This window comes from Zingiber officinale, chromosome 6B, assembly GCF_018446385.1.
Source record: "Zingiber officinale cultivar Zhangliang chromosome 6B, Zo_v1.1, whole genome shotgun sequence".
Lineage (NCBI taxonomy): Eukaryota > Viridiplantae > Streptophyta > Magnoliopsida > Zingiberales > Zingiberaceae > Zingiber > Zingiber officinale.
The window spans coordinates 88,374,218-88,391,746 of record NC_055996.1 but is presented as its reverse complement, the minus strand read 5'-3'; the positions used below and the strand labels follow the sequence as shown (position 1 = coordinate 88,391,746).

Sequence of the window (17,529 nt, the reverse complement as noted above, 5' to 3'; positions counted from 1 at the left end):
TATACTACGACTATTCCAATGATTTGTTCCTTTCCATCTTAGTCATGAGCTACTGTTTATAATTTATAAGGAATTGATAACATGATCTTCTGTGCGTAACACCACATACTATGTTATTTATAATATAAATTAATTTAACAACTACACTTAGCATATAAATGTAGACTTTTGACCAATGTGATTCTTTATTTCTCAATAAAATGTTTACAAAAGGCTAGACTTTTAGTATACACTCTAACGACATTCACATTTGATCTATATCGTTAATGATATTAGTACTGTGATTACTGTTAAGTCTTGTTATAGTTATAGTAGCTATGACTTCTTTAGTCTTGTACTAATTAATTTAATGGACAAGATTGTTTAAAGGGGTATTTAACCTATAAAGTTTGACATGTTGAACTCAACTTAGGGATTTTTTGGTGTGTAAGGAATCAAGTATAACCCAAGTGGAAGATTGTAGGATTAAGTTCACATAGATGGACTAGATCCAATTGAGTCAACATGAGCGAACTTAATCTCCATAAGGTGAGCTTACACTTGATTAATACAAATATACAACTAATTACCATTAAAGTAATTAAACTCAATTAAGTGATCTAATACTTCAAACATATAAAGAGGGTTTAGATTAAATGGATGTGAATTCAATGTATAAATCTAAAACCAGATTCATTAATATTGATGGACTGTTAATGATGGATAATCCCTATATGATAAGCTTGGTATATAAAGAAAGATGTTCATGAATTAGGGAAAGATTCTAGAGCTTTCTTCGACCTATTTTCTTTCCCATTGAGAGAGGACTAAGGATTGCCGCGGCCCACTCCTTAGAAGATTTTTCTGCAATAGCAGGAACTACGACGAGAAGTAAGAAGTAATACTCTTTTGCGATGGATTTAGGTCAGCCATTCATGAACTATTGTTTCGATTGATATTGTGCTTTAGAGATTGATAGAAGTTAGATCATGTTGTAGATACATTCTTTAGTTCATACATGATGTATTACAAATCTATCAATACAAAATATTTTATTAGATATCTGATATCTTTGTGTAAATGACTACTTTAGTAAGATAAAATATTATCCGTGATTTATCTACTTGTATCTAGTAGGAAGTTGACGATATTAAACCACGTTATCTACTTTTGCTTCGAACCATCCTTCAATAATCAAGTTAATTTACTTAATTAATTGAATTAATATACTTCTCATCAAAAAAGACATAACATATTATTAATAAATTTAATGATCTAATTTAATATTTTAAAAGAGAAAATTAATTACACGATAATATATTGAAAGGATTATCTAAATATAGCTATTTGGACATCATATAAAGGGAAATGAAAATTAATTTGCACGTTTTTAGATGAACTAAAAATTAAAAAAATAACAATGGATGGATTTAAAATTCATTCTTTCTCTCATCATGTAAGTAAATTACGATAAATATCTCCGCTCTTTTACAATTTATCTTTTTATTAAACAACATTATTCTAGAGTAAAAATTATTTTAAATTTAAGGGACGGAATCATAATTTAGGTAAGAAATAAGGTCCTTTAAGTAGAATCCCTAAATCGACGCTATGATAGGGTTTTGCGATCGCCCGCGTGCTCCTCCTTAGCACCGGTACTCTATCTCTCACTCTCTTCTCCACGAACCTTCTCTTTAGTGGATCCGCCATGCCAAAGGTCCTCGGCACCGGCACCTTCGACTTCCGGCGTCACCGGGTGGCGGAATACCCCGTCGATCCTGGGAAAGAACCGGTGACAGAGAATCTTGTCGAGAAACCTCCGGAGCAGCGCCCAAACGCGGGTGTCCCCAGCTCGATTACCCTGCTCGAGATCCAGCGAGACCGGCTCACCAAGATAGCAGCGGCTAACTGGCTGAAGGCTGCTGGTGGGAGCGTCTCCTCGCGGGAGTTCGATCCCGAGCTAGTGAAGGAGATCTATGAGACCGAGCTTCTGGTGTCCGGTGACGGCAGGAAGACTGTGCCGCTACAAAGGGTGATGATCCTAGAAGTGAGCCAGTACTTGGAAAACTATCTCTGGCCCAACTTCGATCCTGATACCTCAACGTTTGAGCACGTGATGTCGATGATTTTAATGGTTAATGAAAAGGTGCGTGGTTTGACTGGATTGATGTTTTGATTCGAGGAATAGTTAGAAAAGTAATTTTGTTTTCTCCATATGATACCGTTGGCGAAATTCATGTTTTTTATAGTTCCGGGAGAATGTTGCTGCATGGATTTGTTTTCATGACCGGAAGAATGCATTTAGGGGTTTTTTACAAAGGGTTCTTCTGCTGAAGGAAGAGGTATGTTTTTTTAATAGCCTGGAATTTGCACTTTTTGTCTTGACTTTGCGCTTATTAGCCACTCTAGGAATTTGGTTTTTTTGCTCATTCTTAGAGCATCCACACCAACTTCCGTAAACACAATTTATGTTAAAATTTACATTTTACATAAAAAAATCCTTTACATTAACTACCTTATCCATTCTCTAAATTTAGATTTTATGAATAATACTTCTTTAAATTTAGGAAATGAAATCCATTCTCTAAATATTAAAATATCATTTAATTTGGGAGAGAGAAAAAAAATAAAGGGAATGGATTTGGTAATGAAAAGTAGATATTACATAGGGAGAGAAAAAATAATAAAAAAACAGAAGAGCAAGAAAATAATAAAAAAAATGAAGATAATGAAAATTTTAGAGTAGCTGATGTAGTGTGTAGTGAAAAATGATTGGCTAAATTTAATAAAGTGGGTGGTTTACTTTAAATTTTAGAGATATCATAGAGAAACTGTTGTGCTTCACAAGCTTGGAATTTTACTTTGCTACTTGCATTTCAAATTCGCTAACACTACATTTGATCTGCACACATGTAGGGAAGAGCCTTAAATATAGCAGAGAAGACAAATTACTTGCTGTTCATGATTAATGCTTTTCAGGTATGCAGTCATATCTTTTTTGCTTTCCAAGAACAAAATTTTAGATTAGTAATTATTTACCTGAATTGCATATTCATGCATGTTGCTACTACGTGAATCCTCATTTGCAAGTAATTTAAATCCCAATACAAACTGAGCTGCAATGCTGCCATTAAATTCTTAGTTTTTTGGTTGCCTTTATGTGCTCATTTCTTTAGATCATCAGCATCTTATATTACTTCCCCATATGTACTCAAGACAAATATATGAAACTTTACATATTATACCATAAGGTTTAATTTTGTTAAGTTTTAGTGATCATGTTGTCTTGGATTCTTTGCTGTATCATAGCATCTTATGCTTATCTGATGTATGATTACTAACAGAGTTTGGAGGATGAAATTGTCAGTGACAATGTTCTCAAGTTAGTGAGCTTGCAGTTGTGGCATAAATTGTCTTTTGGTAGATTTCAGGTGAAATTAACAAATTCTATGCACATCTATACTGATTTTGAGTGCATTATTAGTGTGAGTTGACCATTTTAAGTCCTTATACAGATGGAATTATGCCTTAATCCTCACTTAATCAAAAAGTGGAAACGAATGACCAAGAAAGAAGCAAAAGAAGCCAAAAAAGGAGGGCAACCAGTTGATCCATCAAACAGGCTTGAAGTGCGATTTCTCAAAAACCTAATTGAAGAATTCTTGGAGGTACTTATTTCAACTTTATGAATTGATAGATATAATTTGATCTTTTAGTCAATTTTAACTGAAACATGTCTGCCAGATTCTTGATTCAAAGGTCATTCATCAAAATCAGAGTGGTCATGAAGAAACTGAGCTTAGTGGTTCACACGACAATCTGTTTGATGATTTGTCTGTTTTATACTGCGAGAGATTTATGGAATTCTTGATTGATCTTTTGAGTCAACTTCCAACTAGGAGGTATTGCTGTCTTTTTCACTTTATTTTCTAATTTACATCTGATTCTTCATTTATTTATTTTGAGAAAATCATTAGTTCCACAAATTGTTCATAGGAAGAAGAACATATTAGATTGCTTTTTGGTGTTTATCTAAGGTTGATGGTGTATTAGGTCTGATAGATTCACAAGTGCTGTGACGGGGTCATTCAGCTTACCAATTTAGACAATATATTAGATCCTGAATTATCATATCTATCACAACCAGTAATATTGGGTTAACTTAGCTAATTGGCAAAAATTCTCTGCTAGCTAACTTTTTGGTATTTTTTTCCCATGGGTGTATGCATTGCATTTATAACATCTTATGATGATTTTGTACCTGATTGTATAAGGGCTCTATGGTTGTGATATATAATAGGTTTTTGAAGTCAATTGTTGCTGATTCTGCTGTTGTTTCCAAATGCCACTTAAGTGCACTATACACCCATGAAAAGGGACGACTTTTTGGTCAGCTAGTCGACTTGCTACAATTTTATGAATGCTTTGAAATTGACGATCATGTTGGGACACAACTCAGTGATGATGATATATTGCTTGCTCACTACTCACGTTTGCAAGCTTTTCAACTATTAGCATTCAAACAGATCCCTAAGGTACCTCTCTTGTCCATCTTAATCAAATTTTCATTTGGAACTATAATTTCTATGTGTTGCATTTACTGTTTAAGTTTTTTTTCCTTCCTTCTCCTAGCTTCGAGACCTTGCACTTTGCAACATTGGGGCAATTCAGAAGCGTTCTGATCTTAAAAAGAAGCTATCAGTCTTATCTGATGAGGAACTGAAAGACTTGGTTTGTGATAAGGTTAGTGATATCTAGCATGACTTTTCTTTGTGCTTTTCATTTCAATTATTCTTTTTTGCTTTTATCTTCATGCATATTTTTCTGATTTTGGTGCATTTCCCTACCTCCTTGTTATGTTGATTTTTTGAGTAATCACTGCTTCGCGGCATGTAAATTGATTAGCACTTAGCTCCTTGATGACTTGCTTTTTTGACAGAGGAATGTGTTACTTTTGTTAAGCAAGACTAACATAAGATGGTCTAGTTTAGGCATTTTTTCAATCAGTTGAGTAAAATCATCTCACATGGGTCTAGTTTAAATCAATTCAACTTACTAAGGAAATTGAAATAATTGAAGAATATTTTTGTGTTCTTCCAAATTTTATAAGATAATGGGTTTAAGTCCATTTTTCTGGAGAAGTTAATATGATTGAAATTCACTTTTTTTGTTGCTTATGTTACTAACAGAAACTATCCATGAAATTAATTATTTTTTGCATAAAGGAAATCAAGTAGGATGTGCATTCAGTGGTACTTCTGTCCTTTCTCTCACTCTTGTTATGGATAAGAAAGTATTTTCATTTTAGAAGATATCTCAAAATTGCTAATTATTTTATTTGTGACTTGCTGCTAGTGCATAATATACACAATATTAATTGCATGATTTTAATCAATGTCCCGATACATTCTTGGATTAGTTTGGAAATAAATCATGTCACTTAGATGTAGGGTTAAAATGAATTCTGCTTGCTATGCAAATTGCAATTATTGAAAACTAGTTTGTATGTGCTCTTTTTAACTGTGTAAAATAATTTGGGATAAAGATTAATCCTAGAGATTCTTTTTCCACTTTTCATCTTCTCCACATCAGTGATAGTAATCCCAATTGATTTTTTTACTTTGTTTTAGGAACATAAACCATCTGCTAAATTTGCATTAAGGAGATCGAGTAAGATAGTGAAACAAATGCCAGTGCTATTTCCTTTTATAGAACTCTTAGTGAAGCAATAATTTTTACAAATAAAGGATAGAAAGTACATGTACTTGATTCAACTTTGTGCTTTACAAGCCAAATGATAATTAACTTCTCCATTTGAATCCTGTTCTTGTGAGTTTAAACATTTACCTTATCTAAGTGTGTTGTTACACTTACACTATTGCTGTTGTGGTTTTATTTTTTAAAGCTCAAGTTGGTCTCAAGAGATGATCTATGGAGTAATAGGGCTGATTTCCTCATTGAGGTTGTTATTTCTTGTTTTGAGAAGCGTCAGTCACAGAGGGAGGCCATAAACACACTTCCTCTCTACCCAAATGAGCAAATAATGTGGGACGAGAGTCTTGTTCCAAGTATCAATTATTCAGGAGAGGGATGCTTAGCTCTCCCTAAGCTTAACCTGCAGTTTCTAACGCTACATGACTATTTACTAAGAAACTTCAATCTTTTTCGATTAGAATCTACATATGAAATACGAGAGGATATTCAAGAAGCTGTTCCTCATCTTCTAGCTTACATTAACAGAGAGGGCGAAACTGCATTTGGTGGCTGGTCAAGAATGGCTGTTCCAATCAAGCAGTTCAAAATCACAGAAGTTAAACAACCTAACATTGGGGAAGTCAAACCAGCTTCTGTTACTGCTGAAGTGACTTATAGCATTGCAAGTTATAGAGCACATATCAGATCAGAATGGGATTCTCTTAAAGAACATGATGTCTTGTTTTTACTGTCAATTAGGCCCTCTTTTGAACCTCTTAGTCCAGAGGAAGCCGCCAAGTCATCTGTCCCACAGAGGCTTGGCCTTCAATATGTACGTGGATGTGAAATAACTGAAATCCATGATGAAGAAGGTGTTCTTATGAATGATTTCACTGGTAGAATTAAAAGAGATGAATGGAAGCCACCTAAGGGTGATCTTCGTACAGTGACAATTGCTCTGGACACAGCACAGTATCACATGGATGTTACAGATATTGCTGAAAAAGGTGCAGAAGATGTATATGGAACATTTAACATTTTGATGCGGAGGAAGCCTAAAGAAAATAATTTCAAAGCAATTTTGGACTCCATAAGAGACCTTATGAATGAGTCTTGCATAGTTCCTGATTGGTTGCATAACATCTTTTTGGGTTATGGTAATCCTTCTTCTGCACAATGGCATAACATGCCTGATCTTTTGGACGTAGTAGATTTTAAAGACACTTTTCTTGATGCCAACCATTTGACAGATAGCTTTCCAGATTTTCAGGTAAAAATTATGGTTTGAATATTTAGTACCTTGACCACTCTGCTTTGATTATGCAGTGAGCCAATCCAAGATATGAGGTTGTTAAGATACTTACATATATATGTTTCATGACTTGCAGGTTTGCTTTGTTAAGCCAGATGGTTCAGAGGATTTGCATCCAAGACCTCCATTTCGCATTCGCCTTCCAAAAACAATGAAGAGTGACTCTCGTGCACTTCTAGGGAATGAGAATACCGACAATAATAATCAAAATGACCATGAGATGACCACTAATGGCGTCGAGAAGGAAAAGTTTTTTGCTGAGGCATATGTCCCTCCTGATCCTGGGCCTTATCCCCAAGATCAGCCTAAGCAAAACTCAGTTAGGTTTACACCGACTCAGGTACTGATGATAACATCTCAAAAAATATGAATATGCAAACTTTTGTAGCATTCTCTTATTTTTACTTAATCTGATAGAGTGATGAAGTTCTTTATTTTCCTTTGCATAAAATTGCTTCATCTCTTTCCTTCAATTCAAATTCTGAAGAAACATTAGAACAATCTTCTTTCTAAGTGATCCTTTATCTTCTTATCGTTTACAACCTCTGTGTCATCTTTCACTTTCTCATCTTCTTCTAATATGGTCTTTACAGCGTGCCATTACTTAACTGCTCCAAACTACTTATTTCATATCTATGTTTCTTTTGCAGATTGGAGCCATTATTTCTGGTATCCAACCTGGGTTGACAATGGTTGTTGGTCCACCTGGTACTGGGAAAACTGACACTGCTGTACAAATTCTAAATGTTCTTTATCATAATTGCCCTTCACAGCGAACTTTAATTATCACTCACTCCAATCAAGCTCTAAATGACCTGTTTGAGAAGATAATGGAGGTATTTTCTTTATCTTAATAAATGCATTTTCATTCCTCACGACATTGTAATTTGTTTTCACTAGCTGATTTTGAATCAAATTGTTTGATATCCCAATAAATGCTAGAAAATACTCAAGTCCAGTGGCATTCCAAAATATGATACAAATTTTGATGGGATATCATTGTTTATTATCCTCTACATCTTAAGTTTGATATGCTAGACATAGTTCTCTATTTGATCGTTCTGTTGTTAGCATATCTTCTCTTTGGCTATGCATCTTGAATATTGTTGATTTTTGTAAAATTTGGGGAATAGGAAATTTTGTAATGCATATGTTAATGGGATGAAGAGGAGCCTTGGCTCACAGTAAAATTGTTGTCGTGTGATCTTGTGGTCAAGGGTTCAAGTTGTGGAAACAATCTCTAGCAATGAAGGTATAATATATCCAATATTGTCCAACCCCTCTCCGGGATCCTATATTGGTGGGAACTTCGTGCACTGACTGCTCTTTATACGTTAATGGGTTAAATTTTAGATGGATATACATAGGGCTCCAAACATAACTCTAATAAAAAATAGTAATGTGGGACCAAACACACTACATTATTGTTTATTAATTTTTAACTCTTAACGCTCATTTGCAAGCTAGTTACTTTCTACTTTCAACTTGTTACATTTAACTAGAGAGGCTGCCATAACAAAATGTAGACAAAACATGATCATAATGAAAAACAATGTGATATAATATACATAGATAAAACAAAACTTAATTAATGAAACACACAACTTATGATGGTTCATTAAGATATCTAATCCAGTAATCCTCATCAGTACTTTGGTCAAACCCAAACCTACTAATCTATAGCTTTCTAACTTATGTATAGATAGATCCTTGATATTTGGTACCTGCACCTTAGCACAAAATCAATAACAAGTGTGACCAGGCTTGTAAACTTACTCTAACCCTGAAAGGTCGGGTTCTGATGTCATATAGAATTGGGGGAACAATAAATATTGTATTATATACGGTTATGGGATAACCATCACATATAGGCCTCTAAACATTAAACCCTATATCTAAAATACTGATGTAGGATTAAATGATGGGGAGCCTTGGCGCAACGGTAAAGTTGTTGCTGTGTGACCAAAAGGTCACGGGTTCGAATCCTGGAAATAGTTTTTTGCAAAAAGCAGGGTAAGACTGCGTACAATGGATCCTTCCCCGGGACCCACATTTCGGGAGCTTTGTGCACCAGGCTGCCCTTACTGATTTAGGATTAGATCCTTTACATTATTACTTATTAATGCTTACACGCTTAAGAATATAAGGGTTTATTCCCTTCATCTACTAGCATTCCTTTTCTTTATTCCTGATATAAATGCTTAGTGTTATGGGTTTTTTATTATTATTTTGAAAAAATGTTCTGAACTAACCATGGTGTTACTGTCAGAGAGATGTACCTGCCAGGTATCTTCTTCGTTTGGGTCAAGGTGAACAAGAGTTGGCAACAGATTTGGATTTTAGTCGTCAAGGTCGTGTCAATGCTATGCTAGTGCGACGGCTAGAGCTTCTAAGTGAAGTTGAGAGACTTGCAAGATCCCTTAAGCTTCCTGAAGATGTAGGGTACACTTGTGAAACTGCTGGATATTTCTGGTTGCTTCATGTTTACTCGCGCTGGGAGCAGTTTTTAGCTTCTTGTTCTCAGAATCAAGATAAACCATCTTTTGTGAAAGACCGCTTTCCATTTACAGAATTCTTCTCCAATAGTCCCCAGCCTGTTTTCACAGGTGAATCATTTGGGAAGGACATGAGGGCCGCTAAAGGTTGCTTCCGTCATCTATCTACCATGTTCCAGGAGCTTGAAGAGTGCAGGGCCTTTGAGTTGCTCAAATCAACAGCTGATCGAGCAAATTATCTGATGACTAAGCAAGCTAAGATTGTAGCTATGACCTGTACTCATGCAGCATTGAAGAGGAAGGACTTCCTTCAGTTGGGTTTTAAATATGACAACTTGTTGATGGAAGAAAGTGCACAAATACTCGAGATAGAGACCTTTATTCCAATGTTGCTTCAACGCCAGGAAGATGGATATGCTCGGCTTAAACGCTGCATTTTGATTGGTGATCATCACCAACTACCTCCTGTTGTAAAAAATATGGCCTTTCAAAAGTATAGTCACATGGATCAAAGTTTATTCACTAGGTTTGTTCGTCTAGGCGTTCCTTACATTGAGCTTAATGCCCAAGGTAGAGCTCGTCCAAGTATAGCCAAACTTTATAATTGGAGATACAGAAATCTTGGCGATCTTCCTTATGTACATGAGGAAGTTATGTTTCACAAAGCTAATGCTGGATTCTCTTTCGAATATCAACTAATAGATGTCCCTGATTACCATGGGAAAGGTGAAACTGCTCCTTCTCCATGGTTTTATCAGAATGAAGGCGAGGCTGAGTATATTGTAAGTGTTTATATATACATGCGACTTCTTGGATACCCGGCCAGCAAAATTTCTATTTTGACAACATACAATGGTCAAAAGCTTCTGATTCGGGATGTTATCAATAGGAGATGCATGACATCTGGAATTGGAGCACCGAGCAAGGCAAGCTTGCCAATTCCTAGTCATCACTGTCTAAATTTTCTTAGAATATCCTTTAATATTATCCAAATCAACTATTATTTTTTGCTTAGCAGGTGATGACAGTTGACAAATTCCAGGGTCAACAAAATGATTTTATTTTGTTGTCTCTTGTACGCACTCGATTTGTTGGCCATCTACGTGATGTTAGGAGATTAGTCGTTGCAATGTCACGTGCACGTTTGGGGCTTTATATTTTCTGCCGGCGCTCTCTCTTTGAACAATGCTATGAATTACAGCCAACTTTTCAACTTCTACTTCAGAGGCCTGATAAGTTGGCTCTAAATCTTGACGAGACCAGTCCCTTTACTGACCGTCTAGTTGGAGAAGGAGGTACAATTCACTTCATTGGTGATACCCAGGAGATGGATAACTTAGTTAACTTTAGGATGCATCAACTTTACCAGGTATGATTGCAAATTAGTGTGTAACTTGTACTTTTTGCTCTTTTCTCTCAAACTATTAGGCAAGTATTTGACCTGCTTTCTTGATTAACAGGCGCAGCTGATGAGCCACTACACGCCTCACCAGGAAATGCAGGACAATGAAAATGGACTTGAGGATCCAAGCTCCAAGAGCCCTTCTGAGGACACTGATATGTATACTGGGCCTCAGGAACCAACCTCTGAGAACCATTCTAACGACACTAATTTGCCTATTGTTAATGGAGATGCGGACGGTGAAACACTTGAAAGTGATAAGAAAGATGAAGATGGCATGTCGTGAATCACCAAGTTAATCCATCTGCGTTGACTGTATCCAACTTATTTCACAGGTTAACTTCAGCCCCTGCCCCTGCAGTATGCCATTATGGATCTGTTGCCTGATGTGAAGAGCTGACTGACTCTTGATGAAACACAAGATATTGAAAATTTTCTTTCTGGTGATTTGATGAGTAATGCCGAACACAATGGGTCAAAGGGTGCAGAATATTTTATAAATCGGATAGTGTATTCTTGTAGAAACAACAGGGCGATTGTACAGGATGACACCGAGATGGTATATTAGTTCATCCTTGGTAGGCATTCATCTAACTTATTTACAGAGTTCTACTCTATCTTGCTTCTCTGTTTCAAATTCCATGTACATCAGGTGAGGTAGTATCCATTTTTCGGGCAGCCTTGTTCATTGGTTTCGATGGAATTTGAAAAGAATTTAAAAATTTGCAATATCATTCCGTTTATGATGTGATTACGTAACTAATGCAGGGGAGGTTTTGGTGTTTACCTTTGTTATGCTCTCCAATTTTTTTTTTATGATAATGTAGGATGAGCAAAAAATTAAATCTCTGATTTGTTTAAACATACATTTCGAACAAAAAAGAATTCTTGCTTGTTTTTTGTTTTTGACCATATGCAAGATGGTATGAGAAATATTTTTTCATCCTACTGATTTCATAAAGATGATATCTTTATGATATATCGACACTAATTCATTCAGATTCCCACTGAATTCATTTATTCAGTTTGTTATCCTTATTCATGGAAGCCATTGGATGCCTCAATCTCTACCTCCAAACTATTCCCATATCATCGAGCATTTTTCTAGTTTCTCTTCACTCCTAGCCGAGAATCTCGTGAAGGAAAATTCACCCTCGGTGAGTTTGCAAGAAGGCCACGAGGATTAGAGGTGAGCAATCGAATGAATCATTTAAATTGAAATTCAACAAATCATTTCTTTTCAAATTAATTAAACCAATTCAACTTTCTAATAAAATTGAGCAAATAAAAATGGAATGACTGAATTGATAAAACGGTTAATTCGATCTAAAATCAAATTAATTGATTTTTTCATTATCTAATGATTGATTGCTAAATATTTAAATCAAATTAATTGATTTTTTTCATTAAATATTTAATTGATTTTTTCAAGTTTAACAATCATTAATCGAGTGAAATAACAGCTAACAAGTAACAAGATTGATATTTTTGATCTAATCAGTTTAATTAAATTTGAACTTTAAAACAGGCATTTATCCGAATTAACTGATAGTTTTTTAAAACTGAACTTAATTTGTTCTGATCGACATTTTGCTTGTCGCACCCACTCGCAAAGAGGCTGCAAGCTCACAAGGGTCCTCTATCAAATTAATATCATAACCCAATCAACAATTGATGTTTTTTTTTACCGTTAAAAACAGTCTCAATGGATAACTAAGAATTGAGCCTGAAAGCCTGATCAAATTCTTATCCCAAATATATCGGATCTGGTCTAATCCAACATCATTCAATTTTTTGTAAAATTAAAAAAGGTGTCATATTTTTTTTTAAGGATCTGGTACGGAAACAGGGGTTCATCGGGAGGAGATATTTCAGCGGCGAACGCATTCGTCTCGGCGTTCTTTTCTCTGACAAAAAAGAAAAAGAATATTTAATAAATATCCTTCCTTGTTTAAATATCGTATTTTTTTTAAAAAAATTTTATTTTATGATTACCCAAAAGAACTTTACGGGAGCGAGCGTACGGCAGAGCGAGACCCGGAGTGGCGTGTCGCGCTTCCACTCGTCGCTTTCGCTGTGTCGTGTTCCACTGTTCTTCCTCGATCTGTATATAAAGCCCGTGTAAACCCCTTCCCTTCGCTGAGGCCTGGCGCTTCACACTCTTCTTCCTCTTCTGCAGAGGTCTGGCGCCTCACACTCTTCTTCCGCTTCTGCTCTCGTCGTCTTTCTCTTCCTCTTCAAGTTCGGCTCGCCCGAGATTGTTCCCGCTGCGAATACTCTCGCAATCGACAATCATCTTCCTCCTCTCGGGTAGTTTTGTTCGTCGATTCTTATGAATTGTTGAGCGGTGGAAGACGCGGCGATGGCCTGGGATCCTGCGGAGCAGGATATTGAGAAGTTGTTGGAGGATATTCCCCGTATCCTTCATCTCGACGCTTACTATGGCGGAGACCCGGAAGGTTCCCGTATCTGTGACAAGATTCTGAACGGGCTCTGCAATATCGGCGTGTCGCCGCGGTACGAGGGGGGTTCGTGCTCCGATCGGTCGTCTTCGTCGTCCGGTTCGGGACCGGCAAGTCCCTCCCTGGTGGAAGGGGCCTGTAAGTCGGTGGACTCCAGCACGACGGGGGAGGAGGCATTTTTGGTCGAGAAACTTCAAGATGTGCGCCTCGGCGTTGATCTGAAAGAACCGGTTTGTCCTCCGGCATCGGCGACTCACAACCGCTCAATTGGATTTGACCATAATCGTCTTGTCGATCAGGGATGCGAGGCGTTCTTCAACCCTTTTGGACGAGATTCTTTGATTAATTGGAACGGGAACCCGTCTCCACCTCAATTGCAGGAGCATTTTCCTGGAGCTGCGAACTTGGTAGATCCGTTGCTCAGGAAGTCCTCTTATGGAGCTGCAGAATTGGGCACTGGTCTACTTCCATTGGCGGATTCTCGTTATTGGCGGAACACTTCTGGAGATTATACTTCCTTTCTTAATGAACCATATCCAATCTCTGATGCGTTATTACAATCAGAGATGACTACAATAGCTCCTTTCAGGGGTATAAATGCATCGGATGCCCTAAAATTACCTAACAACTCCGCGAAGATTACTATTAATGTTGGGCATCAGCCAATGAGAACGGTAAGGAACATTCCTGAAGCAGGTTCTGCACGGGGAACGCGGCTTCATTGCACAAGGAACCAAAGGAATGCTCATGGAACATCTGTAAAGCGTCTTAGTCTTTTTCTCAAACATGAAAGTCTGATAAGTGTCACAGGGCACTTATATTTCCTTGCAAAGGACCAGCATGGTTGTCGGTACTTGCAGCAGATGCTTGATGAAGGGAAGCATCAGGCTGATATGATTTTTAATGGGGTTATCGGTCACACAGTGGAGCTCATGGTCGATCCTTTTGGAAATTATCTCATCCAGAAATTGCTGGAAAAATGCAATGAAGAACAACTGACGAAGATCCTACTCATGCTTAACAAAAATCCTACTAATCTTGTTGAAATCTCCCTAAATATTCATGGGTGAGTAGTAACTTTCTCTTTTCATGAAGTTATCTCTTTATTGTTCATGCTAACAACTCTGATTTTATATCAACTTATTCTGCCAATCATTGAAAGTTTGTGATCTTACTTTACATGAAACTATTTGGATGTATTTCTCAGGACCAGGGCAGTACAGAAGTTGATAGAAACTGTGAAAACTAAGCGGCATATTTCATTGGTTACATCAGGTCTAAGAGTTGGGTTTCTAAATCTTGTTAAGGACTTGAATGGAAGCCATGTTCTTCAACGTTGCTTGGAAACTTTTACATCTGAGGATAATAAGGTACTGACTTACTAGTCAAGGAAAACATTTTTTTGTGAATGAGATTAATGTTTCCTATTCAATGATAGTCATCTTGATTTGATCATTACCTGAAGTTTTTATCCTAAGAATCATACTTTTTGATGATCCTCAATGATAATTTGTAATTTCTTTTAGATCCATCATTTCTCAATTCCTTAAACCTTAGATTTTTTTTTTTTGTTAAATGTGGATCATCTTTTAATTATTTGTGAAACTATGACCTTGAACAACTCTAGATGCCTAGCCGATATAATACATTTTCATCAATTCCTTTTTTCTATTAGTTTCATCTGCCACACCCTGCAAAGTCTAGAATGCCAGAAAATGAACTCCTATTACTCTGTTTTGGCTGTTAGCTTATTAGAATTATCTTCCATACAGATGCAACTGAATGCCAGTACATCTTAAAATAGAATATGGACTTACATGGTCATTTTGACATCATTTTTTTTAATTTTCTTTTAACATCATTGAACTTAACATGCACTGGAATCTCTTAATCTTGACACAAACACCATTTGAAGGTTTGTTGTGACCCAGGTCTTGTAATCATATGGTTTAGAGCTAGTGTGCATTCAATAGGCTATGACACAACTCTACCACTTACCCTCTTTCTTTTACCTTAGACGTGTCTTAAGATCTATTGTAAGATGAATGTTTCATATCATATTATCTCATTGTTGCTCATAGAAAGCACTTATCTTGACAATGCTTGAGGATTAATACGATTGGTATAATTTATATTCTTAATCGAAAATATGCTAATCAACTTCTGTGGTTGAGTTTTGACAAAATTTTTTTAAGAGAATCTCTTTGGTGTCTGAAGATATTGAGACATCTGATTTGAAATTGGTACCCTTTCTATTAAACTCTAGTTTAGTCATGAAGAATGTACCCATTATATTTGATGTTTCTATTTATGAAATTGGTGCCAGCTAGTTCTTTGTGATTCGCCAACTTATTGTGTCTTTCTATATTACAGTTCATTTTTGAAGCTGCTGCAATGTATTGTGTTGACATTGCTACTCATCGACACGGCTGCTGTGTGCTACAAAAATGTATACTTGATTTTACTGGAGAATACCAGCAAAAGTTAGTTGCAGTTGTTGCTGCTAATGGCTTTGAACTAGCTGAAGATCCATATGGGTAAACATTTTACTCATAAACTACAAGTTCTATACTCGTAGGATTGGGTATTGATCTTTCCTTGACTGCATTTCTTTGAGCCTGAGGGCACTGAGCTGCTCTTTTGCGCTTCATCCTCCAATTGACATGGCAATCTGATAGGTATAGTAGATATGATAGATTGCCTGCATTTGAATTTTTTATGTGACTGATCATGTGCTCGATCTTGTAGAAACTTAATTTCCTAGTTACTGAACCACCACTTTTTAGCTAGTCAGATTTTGTAGGCCTTCAGGATTGGACATTTGTCACATTTTGTTTCTCTTATTATCGCACTAAGTTATTTGCTCTTCTGACTGTTGCATTTATCTTGTCCTTGCTTTTAGTTCCCTAATCCGGATGATGAACTTTGATTTAGAGTTTTTATGTCGAACTCCTCAAGTGATCCAGATTGACAATCAACATGCACATTTGAATGGCTAAGTATTAGGAAATAGAGGAGTGTAGTATTTAACAGTAGTTTTTTTTTAATTACATAGAAGCCCTCTCTTTTATAATATTGAAACCCCCTTATCGTTAGTTCCTACACTCTTGCATTAGAACTTACGGCTTATATTTTTACCCTAGTTATCGGTAGTACGTAAACTATGCTCTATATTCGATACAGAATCATCAAATTTATACTGTCCTTTCTATTTCAGAAACTATGTTGTCCAAGCAGTGCTCGAGTTGGAGAAGCCTTTTGCACTTGCAATCTTGGCATCTCAATTTCAAGGGAGATATGTTGAACTTTCCACCCAAAAGTTCAGCAGTAATGTGGTGGAAAGATGCTTCTCGTACTTTGGAAAAGATTTTCCAGCCATTTTCATAAATGAACTACTTTCTTTCCCTCACTTTGACCAATTACTGCAACACCCTTTTGCTAACTATCCCATCCAACGAGCCCTTGAATATTCCGAGGTAGTTAGCAATTTCATTATGAAAATCTACTCTCAGATTCAACTGTCACAATCTTCTTCTCATGACTAATAATCTATTTCTAACGCAGGGTCCTTGCCATGCTGCACTCGATAAAGCCATTCGTCCTTATGCACCAATTTTGAGAACAAACCCTCACTGCAGGCAGATCTACTCCAAACTGCTTTCGAAAAAGTAACGGGGATTCAGAGATTGATCAGGAATATCTGTTGTCGTAAAACTATCTACGAACTAGTTATAGTTTAGACATCCTTTCTTATTTATCAAGTTCTAGAACTGTAAGAATAAGTTTAATGTTTAGCAATGTGCTTACTAGTTGTTCTCGTGGTAGGTTGCTGTCTAGTTCACCCTGCAAATTTTGTTGTACACTTTAAAGGTTGTTTTTCTCAGATCAGCTGAATTGTGAGACTGAAAATGCTTCCCTCCAACAAGTTTTGGAATTTGTTTGTCGAAGTTGTTTATGAGATTAACAAAAGTTCTATGATTTCAGAAATCAGTATTATTAGCTACAAATTTGTGTTAACATTGCTATCAAAGTATACGAGATAAAAGATTTCGACTCAGTTTCAGGAAGGGAGCTGACTAGAAACATATGTACAGCTTAGGACAATTTCAATACAGTATCAATTTGTGGACTTATTTTCTTATTTCCTGTATCACGTAATACTATTATTGATCTTAAAATCTGATA

The 17,529-nt window shown here is 36.3% G+C and overlaps 2 protein-coding genes across 2 annotated transcripts; both read left to right on the top strand.

Annotated features, from left to right (window-relative positions):
* Positions 1 to 1,585: 1,585 nt before the first annotated feature.
* Positions 1,586 to 11,616, top strand: LOC121993009 (RNA helicase aquarius-like). Its single transcript, XM_042547678.1, has 14 exons — positions 1,586 to 2,125; positions 2,229 to 2,321; positions 2,896 to 2,958; positions 3,324 to 3,410; positions 3,495 to 3,647; positions 3,724 to 3,881; positions 4,280 to 4,514; positions 4,612 to 4,722; positions 5,885 to 6,943; positions 7,062 to 7,325; positions 7,636 to 7,821; positions 9,255 to 10,406; positions 10,499 to 10,849; positions 10,941 to 11,616. The coding sequence occupies exons 1-14, from the start codon at positions 1,688 to 1,690 to the stop codon at positions 11,166 to 11,168; spliced, it is 4,578 nt and encodes a 1,525-aa protein (XP_042403612.1). The 5' UTR covers positions 1,586 to 1,687; the 3' UTR covers positions 11,169 to 11,616.
* A 1,413-nt stretch (positions 11,617 to 13,029) lies between these two features.
* On the top strand, positions 13,030 to 17,257 carry LOC121990401 (putative pumilio homolog 8, chloroplastic). Its single transcript, XM_042544536.1, has 5 exons — positions 13,030 to 14,410; positions 14,552 to 14,714; positions 15,718 to 15,881; positions 16,562 to 16,820; positions 16,909 to 17,257. Exons 1-5 carry the CDS (start codon positions 13,245 to 13,247, stop codon positions 17,014 to 17,016), a joined length of 1,860 nt encoding a protein of 619 aa, XP_042400470.1. The 5' UTR covers positions 13,030 to 13,244; the 3' UTR covers positions 17,017 to 17,257.
* Positions 17,258 to 17,529: the final 272 nt, after the last annotated feature.

Coding starts and splice junctions, on each gene's coding strand:
- LOC121993009 (XM_042547678.1), top strand. CDS start 1,688: ATGCCAAAGGTCCTCGGCACCGGCACCTTCGACTTCCGGCGTCACCGG. Junction 3,648..3,723: donor TAATTGAAGAATTCTTGGAG/GTACTTATTTCA, acceptor CATGTCTGCCAG/ATTCTTGATTCAAAGGTCAT. Junction 4,515..4,611: donor CATTCAAACAGATCCCTAAG/GTACCTCTCTTG, acceptor TCCTTCTCCTAG/CTTCGAGACCTTGCACTTTG.
- LOC121990401 (XM_042544536.1), top strand. CDS start 13,245: ATGGCCTGGGATCCTGCGGAGCAGGATATTGAGAAGTTGTTGGAGGAT. Junction 14,411..14,551: donor ATCTCCCTAAATATTCATGG/GTGAGTAGTAAC, acceptor TGTATTTCTCAG/GACCAGGGCAGTACAGAAGT. Junction 16,821..16,908: donor GAGCCCTTGAATATTCCGAG/GTAGTTAGCAAT, acceptor TTTCTAACGCAG/GGTCCTTGCCATGCTGCACT.